This window comes from Pleurodeles waltl, chromosome 4_2, assembly GCF_031143425.1.
Source record: "Pleurodeles waltl isolate 20211129_DDA chromosome 4_2, aPleWal1.hap1.20221129, whole genome shotgun sequence".
NCBI lineage: Eukaryota > Metazoa > Chordata > Amphibia > Caudata > Salamandridae > Pleurodeles > Pleurodeles waltl.
The window spans coordinates 7,322,686-7,336,977 of NC_090443.1; the positions used below are offsets into that span (position 1 = coordinate 7,322,686).

At 42.9% G+C, this 14,292-nt stretch overlaps 1 protein-coding gene across 1 annotated transcript in view; it reads left to right on the forward strand.

Moving 5' to 3' along the window:
• Positions 1-13,241, forward strand: part of LOC138292038 (keratin, type I cytoskeletal 15-like) — a 35,630-nt gene extending 22,389 nt beyond the window's left edge. Inside the window, exons 8-9 of the mRNA XM_069230370.1 lie at positions 8,846-8,868; positions 12,877-13,241. Of these exons, the coding sequence (XP_069086471.1) occupies positions 8,846-8,868; positions 12,877-12,882 (29 nt within the window). The 3' untranslated portion in view covers positions 12,883-13,241. The remainder of the gene's footprint in view (positions 1-8,845; positions 8,869-12,876) is intronic.
• Positions 13,242-14,292: the final 1,051 nt, after the last annotated feature.

The window sequence follows — 14,292 nt, forward strand, 5'->3', positions numbered from 1 at the left end:
AAAAACACTGTCCAGCGTGCTAAGTTGGAGAAACTCAGCCTACAATCAGTTCTCTTCAAGTTTGCTGATCGACATCTCATTCAACAACAGGTGAAAGTTCTGCCACCTTGATATTCGGGAGAGCCATGGTGACGAAGATACCCCAGCTGACCTACGGGCAATCTCTAATGAAATTCATTAAAAAGTTTTGTGCCGCAAACTATAGATGAAGATATATGCTGACAAGCGTCAACAAGCCAAAAATATTGTGTTCAACAAAGGAGATTGAGTATTATTACGACAATAGATGAAATGGAACTCTGATACTCGTTTTGATGCAGAACCGTATGAAATTGTGATGAGAAAGGGACGTTACAACACAAAAGCCCTCAAAAACTAGAGGGCCAGCGGAAGGAGAGAGTTATTCAGGTGGTATATGTGTTTGCGCTCTCCCAATCATAAATCATCTACAGAAAAACAAACGTACCCACATTTTTTCTCCTACTCGAGAGACGATCACCTATAACGTAGAGCGACTCCTCAACTGACCAGCCACTGGAAATAGGACCTCGAGGGCATTTACCTAAAAAGAATGGGATGTCCTCACCCACCCCCTGGGTGTCATGCTTCATTACAAGCCATCCCACGTTTGCCAAAGCCTCCTCTATTGGCAAACGGCCTCCACCATAAGTGTGAGTGACTTATCAAGGAAAAACCGAAAGGGTGAGGGATCCAGTTAAAAATCCCGACCACCTCCCTAAACTGTAAGATTGGTCTTTATTGGAATGGCGGTGAAGGGATGGATAAAAAAGAATGCAAGGGATATATATACAAGGCTATATTAGGCAGCTCATATCCATGGTTGTCATGTTTTAGCCCTGAAACGCCACATTCGGGGTCTGTGGCTTTCCTCAGGACCTGAACCCTATTAATCCTGATTTCAATCCCTAGTCCAATGTACATACACTCACACTTGGTGCACACGCATACATTCGGTACTAGACACTCATTTCTGGTTGCTCCACAACTATTATTTTCTCTTATTTGGCAAGGTCCTAAAAAACAAAGAAAAAATATATTTACATATACATACAGACATTACTGAAAATAACTCAAATTAAAAGCAAAAGAGTATAAGGATATAAACATTGTAGTTGGTGGCTGGAATACTAAACTGGTAATCATTGGTGGGCCAGCTAGTGCCAGCTCTGTGAAATCAAGCTATGCCCAATTTCTGATGTCACAGCAAGATACATCGCTTTTATCATGCATGTGAGTGCCCCCATTCCAAAAGCATGCATCAGGTGAAAAACGCAGTGCAGAGGTGGAAAATGCACACACATCTCTCAACTTTATCTGACTAGCTCTCACCCTAACTTTGGGACCTTAATACCATATGGAGGAGCAGAGGGAGAGGAGCCTTGTAGTCACACACTGCAATAAAAACCGGGCAGATGAGTAAAGAGGCCTCAGGGACCCTCTACTTTTGATCCGGTCAGGTAGTTGCAGCGGTATCACTTCCTTCGTCAAAGGTCTCCCCCGTAGGCCCACCTATTTGGGATCTCCTACCAGTGCTGCCGTGTTCAGTGGTAGCTTCCGTTTAAAATATAGTGGTGGCACGCCTACGCAAGTGGGACCGTCGCACACTGAGGAATGCCAGGACCTGCAGTCATGTGGGGCCGAAAGCTGTAATCCCATGTGATAAAGGTTAAACCCAATACATGTTACTTATACACAAGACCTGTGCCATAATAGTGCTGTATTATGGATACTCAGCTGCTGTGCATCAGAAACACTGCTTTAAGGAGAAGTAGTGGCCCACGTACTCTGGTGCGGCCGTTTTGCCAATGTGGGGATACTGGAGATTGTAGCCCTTCTTGTATAGTGTGAATGCCTTGCTGCATGCCTACAACACTTGGATACTGGGTTAAAGGGTGATGAGATGTGTTTGAGCACAACTGCCCAGCAGGGCAGAGAGAGCAGGTATAATGAGACAGGGAGGTCTGTGCTTGGTAGCTTGGCTGCTGCCTCAAGCAAGGAATACTGCTATATAGAGAAGGGGTGGTCCACATATCCTCAGGGGCGTAGCTCCAGGGGGCTGTGTGGGGTGTTACATCCCCTAATAAATGTCATATTTGATAAATAGTTAGGTACAGGAGCTTTCAGTTGGGTATGGTACGGTGCCTGGAGGATTTCACCTGGGTTTTTAAAGTACTCACTCAGACAAAACATACACACATACACACTCATCTTTGTTTTGAAGGTCTTAAAACATGGTTATTTTACATTATACTGTGTTTTAAGTACCCTTCAAAATCCACACTCCTTTCCCATTCCACTGGCCCTTAAGCCCCCCTTGTGCGCTGCTTCCCATATAATGGTTAACAAGATATGCCAGCGTGATTGTCTGCAAATTTGAAGCTCACACCCCTTCAGTCTTACTGACCAAGCTACGCTGTTGTAGATACTATTGTTGCAAGTGCTTTCTACAAGGGATGCCGGGAGTTGTAGTCACCTTGTGCAGTCCCTAGAATAAGAGGACTGCGAGTCAGTCGATTACTTATTCTAGAATATGACAATGATAAAGAAAAAAAAATGAAAACAGGACCTTGTCCATATAATATCTAAGGGTTCTATCACCTAAGGGATATTCATAGTAATAAAATATGGTGACTGCCTACCGTCCTGGAAAGTCCATTATGCTAGGTGCTTGCCTTTCCAAGGGCCTGCCTTGTAAATCACTAGTTCCTGTCATCAAAGATGAGGCTAGTTTAAGTGAAACTATAGAAAGCCCTTTGACTGTTTCTGCCCCCACATCAACAAGGTCAGTCATTGACGCTACTCTTAGGTCCCCACAGCCTCAAAAGACACGATCTGGGTGTTTAATTAAAGCTCCACGAAGACCCAGAGAGGCCTTATAATGTGTACATGTCAAAATAATTTTTTTAATCTTTTTTATTGAACAAGCGGGGAGATGTTGTGTCTTGTGAGTTAGCAATGACAGAACCCTTTAGGTTCCTGGTGGACTCAGTAGAACTGTGACGTAAGTGTTCAGGTGTGGTGAATAGATTTCAAGTTTAGAATATTGAGTTTGCAGTTACATGCAGAGGAATAAAGACATGTAAGGCATAGCTCCATTTGAGGTGTATGAGTACCTGGGCTGGAAAGGATGCTATCCCAACCCGTTTTTTCAAGGGTAGTGAAGCCCCTAAGTAGCCAAATCTCTGGGATGAGCTAGGGAGCTCCACACACCAAGAGAAGGCTTCTACCATGTTGAGGATGGTCAGACTATTGCATTCTGTGACACCTAGATGCCACACCGGCGGCAGCAACACTGCTATGGCAGAGGAGAGTCACCCCCCACCAGCAGCAGCTGCAAAACTTGAAAAATAAAACGATAATAAACTATGCTTATTATCATTTTAATTTTCTAGGCGGCGGGGTCATGGGAGATGACAGGCACGGGGGGAGTGGTGTGCACTGTTGTCAGTGCCCACGTGGGTTTGACCAGCCGTCTCAGTACGGCCAAACCGACATGCGCACTGAGCTGTCTCCAACCCGAGTTGGGATACTGGGTTGGGCTAAGTAGACAGAGGCTCCTAGTCTGTCTGGGAGCGCAAATCGAGGGGGGTCAGGCCAATCCTGATGCTGCTCTCATCCTGCCAGCATTAGAATTGGTCGCAAGGTAGTCTGGGAGCCTGTGCCTGCAGTGGAGCCAGAAGAACGGTGATGTGGCGTGCAAGCAGGTGTTTTTTTTTTGTTTTTTTTTGTCGTGTTTTGTGTGTTTTAGTTTTGAAAACCTCCCAGCCCCCTGCTCCACCACCTTACCGCGACACCCACAGTGACTGTGCCATACTTATTTTTAGTTTAGTTTAGTTTATTAGTTTCTTGCTTGGTTAATTAAAACTGTTGCAAGGAGCAACATCATACAATAAAACCAACAAAGTTTAAAGTATAGCTCAATATAAAAATGCATCATAGGAATTAAGTGACCATGTTAAAACATGCAGAAGGTGATGCAAATTATTGTCGATGTTATGTAAGACCCAAAGCGAGCCAGTGGCTTTGTGCAAGCCTTGTTGTCTTATAAAATATAAAAAGTGTAAGTATCGTATTCCATGGAATGCACTAAAAACAATCAACTGACATGGCAGAAGTGCGTTATATATGCAGATTGTCATCCTAAAGTAGGACAGTCTGTATTAGGCTAGGCAGGCCTTGATGTAGAACTTAATATGGACAACGTTGTTGCTTTAATACAAGTTCTTTAGTTGTGCAAAATTGCATCCAAGGATGGGTCAGTCTGTATTTGAGTGTGCAAATCTTAGTGTAGATACTGGTCTAAACAATAATGTTGATTTAGTACAAGTCACTGAGAGGCCATGTTGTGCCAATGTGTTGGCAACCTGGTGATTCACACTCTGCAGAAAAACATGCCTTGACCACCCATCTGCAGCTACAAATGTCTCTCACATTGAAGGGGGGGCAGAGAATGATCTTACGTTCAGACAGGAGTGCTTTGCACATGCAGATCAAATGCAGCAGGTCTTCTCTGCCTTGGCCGCACAGCCTGCATGTTGTTGGGACTGGGCTTCATTTCCAGGTTGGAAGATGTAAGAGCAAAAGTAGTACGCCCAGACAATAGCGTAGGTATTTTTCTTTCAGCGACTTGATGAATCCTGTCTGCAAGTTGGATTGTGGTACTGCCCTAGTGTAGCTATGGATTAGAAACCAGCCGTGAGATCTGTTTGCAAGTGTTGCCTTATCTGCTATTTAGGAGGCATTTTTTCATCATTTTATTAATTAGCCGTTTGTAGCATTGATGGGAAGCGCAACATCCTACAGGTTTCAGCGCCCAAGATCTTGAATAAAGCCGGAAGCTAATTTATTGTGGGGCAGGCTTTCTTGGTGTTTAGTTCAGCCCATAATTCGGCATTCAAAGAACCCAGCTGAACTCCTTTTACCTTATGCCAGTACTTGGAATATGTTGCTCTTCTCGCCAGTTCCTGCTTCTGTAGACCAAACTCCAGTCTAATTTGTGCAGGTGATGTGAACATGGGGAGGCTGAAAATCATTCTTTAAACTCCCACTACAATGCTATTTAGGGTGGATGCATCTCTGCCTCTCATTGATTCGCTCCTGTAGGAGACTGTTGGAACCAGGTTACCCTGAATAACCTGACGAAGTGGGGTGAAATTGGAGCTGGCTATTGTGTTATTTAAGTTTTTAAACATTAATGCTAATGTGGTCCTTCTCCTTCTCAGTGCCTCCTTTTGTTGTATGAAAGAGCCTTTGCTGTTTAGTTTCACTCCCAAGTATTTATACTTGTTGACTCTCTCCAGCCGCTGTTTGACTAGAAACCAGCTATGTGGCCTCCTGCGCTGATTTGAGTTCACAACCATGATCTTCGATTTGTCCAGATTAATGGTTATGCCATTTTCATCTGAGTATAGTTGAGTGGTGTCTAGTAGATGTTGTAGGCCACCTGGAGTCCGACTTATGGTAACCAAGTCATCTTCATGTAATAAGTTTGAGAGAACCATACCACCCAGTTGTGGTGCGTGGGAGTTGTAGGAGTTGAGTATCAACGTTAGCTCAGCCATTAATAGATTTCATATAGTGGGGGCTAAAACACAGCTTTGCTTTAGTCCCAGACCCCAGCTTAACTTGCGCCCAGGTGTTGGTGTGTAACTGAATCAATAGTTTCAAGAGGGTCTGTGGGATCTTCCATTTATGCCATTTCTTCCACAATTTGCCTCTATGTGGTCAAAGGCTGCTATGTGATCTATAAAACAGAGGAACAGCGCTGTCTTTGTCCACTTTGTGGCATCCATCAATAAGGAGAGGGCAAGGATATTAGTGGAAGTACCTGTCAGCTTGCAGAAACCAGTCTAGTTTAAAGGGATCACGGCGTTATGGTTTTCCCATCGGGTAAGCTCCCCTAAAACAGTCCATGCAAAGTACTTGGCTTCATTATTGATAAGATCCAGAAGACTGCATTTTTTTGGGGTTGTTCTTATTGCCATAATTGCCCTCCAAGATGCCGGGATTTCCCCCTCATTTACAATAGGTTGAAAGACTGGAGCCAAACTGTCAGCCCAGAAGGAAGGATCCATCTTGAAAAGAGCAAGGGGAATACCATTGGGCCCAGTTGCTTCCTCCCACTTGCCCTTAGTTATCTGAGACTTGACTAGATCCACGGTCCCTGTGAGTAGGTTTGCTTGAAAGTCCGAGTGCGGTTCAAGGTGAGGAGCGCCTTTGTTTCTTCTCCTGCAGTTGCCTCTGAGTTACTATTGAAGTGATCCTTTAAGTACTTCAACCACACTTCCTCTGTTAGATGAAAATTGACTCCGCTGTGAGAGGAGCACAGATGAACATTTACTCTTCACGGCTTAGATTTCACCCTGTAGCTGGAGGTGCCTGAATTGGCTGCACTGTGTAATGCTGCTTCTTGCAGCATAAAAATGCAGGGCCTGGTGCTCATAATACCCCTGATGCTCTGGCGCCCTTGGGGCGCTTATGCTCCCCGGGGTCACAGCTTCCCTGGCAAGTGTTGCCACACACTGGGATGCGCTGACTTAAAGTTGTGGTTATGCAGATACCTGAGGGACAGTGGTGGTGCTGCTGAAATGGTGTTGTGGGATCACTGAAACTGGTGCCTCGGGCAAGAAAGGGGGCATGGCCTCAGCCAGGAGAAGCAAGGCAGCAAGCCGCACTGCAACCGAATGCGGCCGCTTCTGCCACACACCCTGGATACTTCAGCCCTAACGTCAACCGTGCTGAGTCAGGCCACTCGCTCAGCAGCCCACGCCCCCTGCTGCCCGTTGACAATGATGGTAAAAAATGTAGGGATCTGACCAACAGGCAGTGGGTGGTGGCAGCAGGACTACAGCAGAACAGTGTCAGCAAAGAGTCTGGCCCCCCTTGATCCCCATCAAGGCAGTGCAGTCTGTAAGTTGGTCAGCTGGCAGCAGCAAGCGTCGGGAGGGAGGAAGGGTGGGCAGCCTTGCATCCTCAGTGGCAGGGGAGGGCTTAAACAAAACTTGGGCTTCACATGAACAGGGCCGCTATACTACTTGCTTACCATATTTGGCAGGTCCACATGAATGGACCGTGCCTTCTCTCTTTTTTGCCAGCCTCCAGAGGGGAGCTCCAGCACTCCTGGGCTACGGGGCAATAGGGTCGACCTTGGAGGAAGGCAGGCTTGCACCCCACACGACAGGAAGTTGTCATCAGGTAGGAAGAGACCTGATAGCTCATTGGCTAGCATTGACTGCACCCCCTGATGGCAACTTCTGGGCATAAAATTGGTACCTCTGGCATCAAGATTTCAGGTCATGTCTTCACAGGAGAGAGGACCGAAGAAAGACTGCGCTCACTCCCTGGACCCGTCAAAGAGAGGCTGCAACAAATACTCAATTTCTCTGGCTTATCCATGAGCTAGAAAAGAGAGAACTGTGCCTATGGGGCACTGCTTGAGGAAACAACGTCCCTGAGCCCCAGACAGAAGTAGTTACTCCTACAGTCATTTGGCTGACTTCCTGTTGCAGATACAAGGCCACAAAAGCTGAAGAAACCTGTCTTGGCGAGCTGATAGCTAAGATTGTCTGTCTGCCATTGACAGCCAAAGTGCAGCCTGGGAGATCGAGACCTGACACTCAAAAGTTGCACCTAATTCTGTTTGACACGAAAGACTCATGTGGGTGTAGTTTGATTGCCCAAGCCGGACACTCGTCTCTGTTAAAGGGAACCGCTGGTTTCATTGTAACCAGAGTACAAAACCCCAGTGGTAACTTTTTTGCCTGAACTTTAAATGGACTTAGAGGGTCATCGAGCCTTATGGCCAAAGTCATTCCACCGTGTTTGTGAACTGAGTGGTGGCCCCAGGAAGCCCCTCATAACAAGATCAGCATCTTCAGCATTCTTCATCCCTTGCATCAGGACTGCTTCATTAATGTCTATGGCGGTCCACCCATGGAGCTTGGACATGGACTGGAGACTGCTTTGATTCATGGTAACTGTCCTGCAAAGCCTCATTGGCCCCTGTGACTCACTCCTTGCTGGAGATGGTCACCCAGAGTGGACCAGAGTAGTCATAAACAACTTCACAAAAGTGTTCAAACGTTTTCCAAGTAACTGCTAACTGCTGTAGTTGCCAACGCTTGTTTGTGATTGGAATGAAAAGCACTGATTTATTATCTGCTTCATACTTTACATTTCCGGAAACCTCTAGTAGATCTTTTATTTTGATGCCTAGGAATCCATAAAGTAATAGGTGTTTTTATAAATTGATGGTGGTTTTTCTTTCTGTCATGTTGTTTTCTGGTTCAACTGTTTTGGTCCTCCTAAATCATTTGCACTTGCTCCTTTGACAAAGCCTGACTGTTTGAAGCCACAGCTACCCAGGGTTGGGCTAAGGTTTTTGAAATGACCCTGTACGGACCCAAGTCAGGTTTGTGAGTATGTTACATGGTGAGGCTGCACAACCACACCATGTAATAAACTGATTTATTCACATTGTGAAACTCTGGTGCAGTAACTCCAGTTCCCACATTTCTTAGGGGCTTGTTAGGACCAACTCAGAATACCGTAACATTCATGCATCCCCGAAATTACCTCTACCTGTAGCACTGGCATTTTAGAAAGGGAAATGTCACAGCACTGAGGGGCACATGTGTTGGTACATCATACATTTACAGATTTGCTTGTTTTGCATGCAATTCCAGTGATAACAATAACACAATGGATTTGAAAAAAATGTATTGCATTTCTTGGCACATGTAACTAGGCTATCCCAGCTGTGAATCTGTGAATGTGTCACAATACGATGGTTTTTAGATTTAATTTGTATGCCTTTTTCTTACAGATATCACAGACCAGGACTTACTGGTGAGTATGGGACTAGACAACAGTGACTCTGAGGGTTCATGTAGGCTCTCTCTGGCAGGTGACAACAAGCTGTGCAGGGCTTCCTCTTCTCTACACGCGTTCCTTCTCTTAAAAGAAGAACAAAGTGTGGTGTGGACTTTGAACACAGGACATCTGCAGGTAACCCAGTCAGTGCATGGCGCACGTGTCACGATACAGTGACTGGACGCTCTCTTTAAAAATCAGTCAGTGTTCCTTCAACAAGGATTACCAAGAAGAAATAAACACCGAATTCAGACGCTCCAGTCACTCGAAGGAGAGGTTGAAGGTTTTATTTAGAACGGGGAAAAAGACAAATATTTAGGTCTATGGTTTACTTGTTATATTAAGGAAAGCGTAAAACTTAATTTGGATTTTACTAGGAGGAAAATTGATTTGTCTAAATTGTTCTTCTTTATTCCTCTCCTGGTGGGGCAGGCCAGATTCTATTGAAAGGATGTGTCTGCATTTTATACTATTTCTGCATGCAGGATGATGCATTTCAAACTTAAAAACGGAGAGTTTTAGGATTAAGTTAACCCTCATTACCTTGTTTATATACATATCATTATTATTAGTAGTAGTAGCACCAGCCGTAACAGTAAAGGTGTATCTATAGGATGTACCAGTATTTATAGTTATTCATAAGAACAATAATATATAGAATAAATTCCTACAGCCGTACATTATAAAGATATTGCAAGTCACTGAGGAGTTCGATCACTATATATAGGAATGAGGCCAAAGGCAGAGTTCCTTTATTAGGTTATGGAACTCCCAGGTGGCTTGAAATATCTATAATATGTACAGCAGGGAGGAGTTTATTCCTTATAATGCAGGGTCAGACCATCACCTCTCCCACAAACCTCTTAAACCCTTAGCATGTAGCTCTGCCATAAAAAAGAGAGCGCATGCTTGCAAACATGAAGAATATAAATATAATCTTTAGTGCAAGATTTAACCGATCAAAAAACCTGTTAGATATTTGTTACAAAATGATATTCGAATCCGTTTAATACAAGTCACTTCTTTAAAAAAAACAGGTGCAGTAGCTCAGAATGTGTACAAAGGGGCCTGCGCGCACCTTTCCTTCCCCCATCGCGCAGGCCCCTTTGGCAAGCGCGCACGTTGTGCTGTTATCAAATGTTCCACCATTCCTATACTTTGTGGTAGTTTATGCGTTATCACTTTCTAAGCCTAAATAAGCCTTTTAGAGCGATATACGTGCTCCCCTAAGGCAGATAATGCTCATATTTGAATCTGGATTGAAGTCAATGAAAACAACGTTTAAATGCCGCGGGGAGTGTTTTAAACATCATTTGGCGTACTTTAGCATACAAGCGAGCAAGTGATATTTGTCTTGGAAATTAATGGTTAATGAGCTAGGAAATGCTTCAGAACAGTAGAAAATGTGCTGTTATCAAATATTCCACCATTCCTATACTTTGTGGTAGTTTATATGCGTTATCACTTTCTATGCCTAAATAAGCCTTTTAGAGCGATATACGTGCTCCCCTAAGGCAGATAATGCTCATATTCGAATCTGGATTAAAGTAAATGAAAACAGTTTTTAAATACCGCGGGAGTGTTTTAAACATCATTTGGCGTACTTTAGCATACAAGCGAGCAAGTGATATTTGTCTTGGAAATTAATGGTTAATGAGCTAGGAAATGCTTCAGAACAGTAGAAAATGTGCTGTTATCAAATGTTCCACCATTCCTATACTTTGTGGTAGTTTATATGCGTTATCACTTTCTAAGCCTAAATAAGCCTTTTAGAGCGATATACATGCTCCCCTAAGACAGATAATGCTCATATTTGAATCTGGATGGAAGTCAATGAAAACAGCGTTTAAAAGCCACAGGGAGTGTTTTAAACATCATTTGGCGTACTTTAGCATACAAGCGAGCAAGTGATATTTGTCTTGGAAATTTATGGTTAATGAGCTAGGAAATGCTTCAGAACAGTAGAAAATGTGCTGTTATCAAATGTTCCACCATTCCTATACTTTGTGGTAGTTTATATGCGTTATCACTTTCTAAGCTTAAATAAGCCTTTAAGAGCGATATACGTGCTCCCCTAAGGCAGATAATGCTCATATTTGAATCTGGATTAAAGTCAATGAAAACAGCTTTTAAATACCACGGGGAGTGTTTTAAACATCATTTGGCGTGCTTTAGTATACAAGCGGGCAAGTGATATTTGTCTTGAAAATCAATGGTTCATGAGCTAGGAAATGCTTCAGAACAGTAGAAAATGTGCTGTTATCAAATGTTCCACCATTCCTATACTTTGTGGTAGTTTATATGCGTTATCACTTTCTAAGACTAAATAAGCCTTTTAGAGCAATATATGTGCTCACCTAACAGGTCATGTCCTTGGGGTGTGCAACCAGGTCACAAAACTGCCTTGATGCCCTATTGCATGGAGCAATGATATCCCTTTTTTGCTTTAGTGGTATGGAGAGGCTAATGCCAAAGATCTTGGCTAGTTATGCGCTGCGCGCGCGTGAATGGTCAATTTCTTGGCGCACGTATCCTTGGCTGCAGTGCACAGAGACCGCACACTGCCGCAATAGGTGGAAAAGAATTAGAGGGAACATTGGTACAAACATGCAGAAAAATTATACTTTTATACAATTATCTAACAAGTTGAAAAAATAAACATGTTGCCCTATATTTCTCTTTGTCACTGTACACGTGAAAAAACACAGCGGACTAAAAGCCAGGTTTATGATCCATGACCTGACCCGCCCTTCTCCCCAGCAGCTGGTTCTGGCACAAGGCATTGTGATGTGAGAACTCAATATAATAACGTATTACAGATGAGTATCGACCTCATTTTTTTATAATAGGCGACTGGGTGCATCACAAGTTGCCTATTATAAAGAAAATAGATAAGGGCTTTTATGCTGGGATTGCAGAATCCTATGCATTATACTGCTAATAATAATGTTGAAATTGGCCTCTTTTATAGTAGTCAAAAACTAGATTGCCTTTGGGTTCTTAACAACGGGTATTATGAATGCCACTCATGTAAAATACTTGGGCCGATGAAAGGCTGATTTTGCTCCAAGGGGGCTTCCTCTGCTGGATATTGTCAAAACCAATTGATGGTCACATCATAAATTTAGAAGGGCAAACTTTTAGTTATGAAAGCTCACCTTGCAAAGATGTGCTTAGTTTGTTGTTTTTATCTATTATATAAGTAAGTCTGCAAGGCCCGTAACCGGAGACACTGGAATAATGCGATTCTGGGGATCCAGCATTTTCTTTATAATTATGGATTTGCCGTATTTGTCAAATAATCCATCACCTACTGCATAATTTACAGATTTAAACAGTAACATTTTGCTTCTAACTCAAAGATTTGAAACGTTAGTAAAAACGCAGCAACAAGTATCTCAGTGCAGTGAGAAGCCCTTAGCAAGGGCTAGTCATGTTTCAGTTTCTCATTTCTGTATTTGGTTGCAAAATTGATACTAATGAGGTGAAATCTGTGCCCAGACTCTGGTCTCGTGTAAAAATGACAAAATATTGAAGTAATACTTTTACAAAATGTGACGTCTTACACCACATAATTTCCCTTGTCTTGCCACATAGTTCAATCAGCCCTGCTGCATAATTTGCTCCTCCTTTACTGCATAATTCCAGTGGCTCTGTCTGTAAACTCTAGAAGCTAAAGGTAATGTCATTGCATGGTCCCTGGATTAAATTGGCATTATGTTGTGGGGAAGGCACTGGGCCCAGAAAATCTTTGTTATTAAAGGATTTAATTATGAGAATGGCTTTTTACTGCTGCTACAGTGCAATAACCCCTCAGCCTTCTTTGTCTATAATTTTCCCTAACTGTACCTATCTATATGAGACCAGTGACATCAGAGTTCAGGTTTTCATGGAGACAATAATTCAGAGAGCAATGAAGGTACTCGTTCGAACTTTCTAAAAGAAGTTGCCCCTAACTATGTTCCCTTTTTGTCTTTCCCTCAGAGTTAAAGAAGATTGGTGGACGTTTCATGCCTCTGTAGGCAGAGCACATTCGGGGTGCACCAGCGCCTTCCTCTCTTGCAATCTGTCATTGGAGAACCCATTGCTATCGCTCTCTACATTTCTTTGTGGCCTCTCCTCCTGCGGTGGGCTCACCCAGCATTGGAACTCTCTGGTTTTTGGGGGGCGGGGAATGCTTACCTGCTTTCAGTATTTTTAATAAAGAATGTGTTTGTTCCACTGTTGTATCTTTGTCCTTGTGAACGCAAGATATAACACGCCTTGTCAAACTCAGTAGGCCTGGCTTGTGATTAATACTGCTTGTACTAAATGTTCGAACCGAATATAAAGTTGGTGAAAGATACAAATATTGTTTCATAGTTTTATATAGTATACAATATATTGGAATTAGCATAAAGACAGAACCTGTATTTCGGGAATAGATGATGCTGGATTTTCAGCATTTATGGCTAACTATTATGTCCAGCGTTTTACGTTTTGTCATAGAGCACTTTGCTAAGGCATCCTATTGTGTATTCTGTTATATTCTGTCATGCTGTGCGTGCTGTGTTGTGTTAGAGTTGTGTTGCGTCGTGTCAAGTTGTGCATATCAAGGTGTACTATCGTGTGTCATGTATTGCTATGCTTATGTTACGATGTCTTTTGTGTGCTATGTTCAGCTATGCTGTGTTATGTTATGACTGGCTGTGTCATGCACTGTTATGTTTTCTTTCTTTTATGTTGTGTTATGTTTTATGAGGCCGTGTTTGTGTAGCATATTGTTTTATGCTGTTTCATGCTATGCTGTGCTGTATTATGTTAGGGTGTGTTATGTTGTGATATACCGTCCTTTGGTGTCAATGGTAGAGAATTTTGTGCTTTGTTGTGCCATGATATGTTAGGTTATGGTGTTTTGTAGTATATATTGTTGTGGTATTCAATGCTGCATTATGTTAGGGTGTATTACATTATGTCATGATGTCCCTTGTTGCCGCGTGCACTGTGTTATGTTGTGCCATGCTGGACTATGCTGTGTTATGACAATGCTTTGCTGAGGTCGTGGTGTGCTGTTTATGTTATGGTGTGAAGTGTTTTATTTGATTGTGTAGCACTATGCTTTTGTTATGTTATTGGGTTATATTTTGCTATGCTCATCCATACTGTGTTAGGTTAATGTGTGTTACTTAGAGTTAATATTTTACAATGTTAGTGCATGTTGTGTTGTGTCATGCTGTGCTATGCTGTGTTTGTATGGTGTACTAGTTTATACCGTGTCATGTTGTGCTATGATTTGTTATGTTAGGGTGTGCCATGTTTTGTCATGCTGTGCTTCGTTATGTTGTATCATGCTGCGCTATGTTGTGGTGTTAGAGCTTATTACGTTGTTCTGTGCTTTGGTGTGCAATATCAGCGTATGTT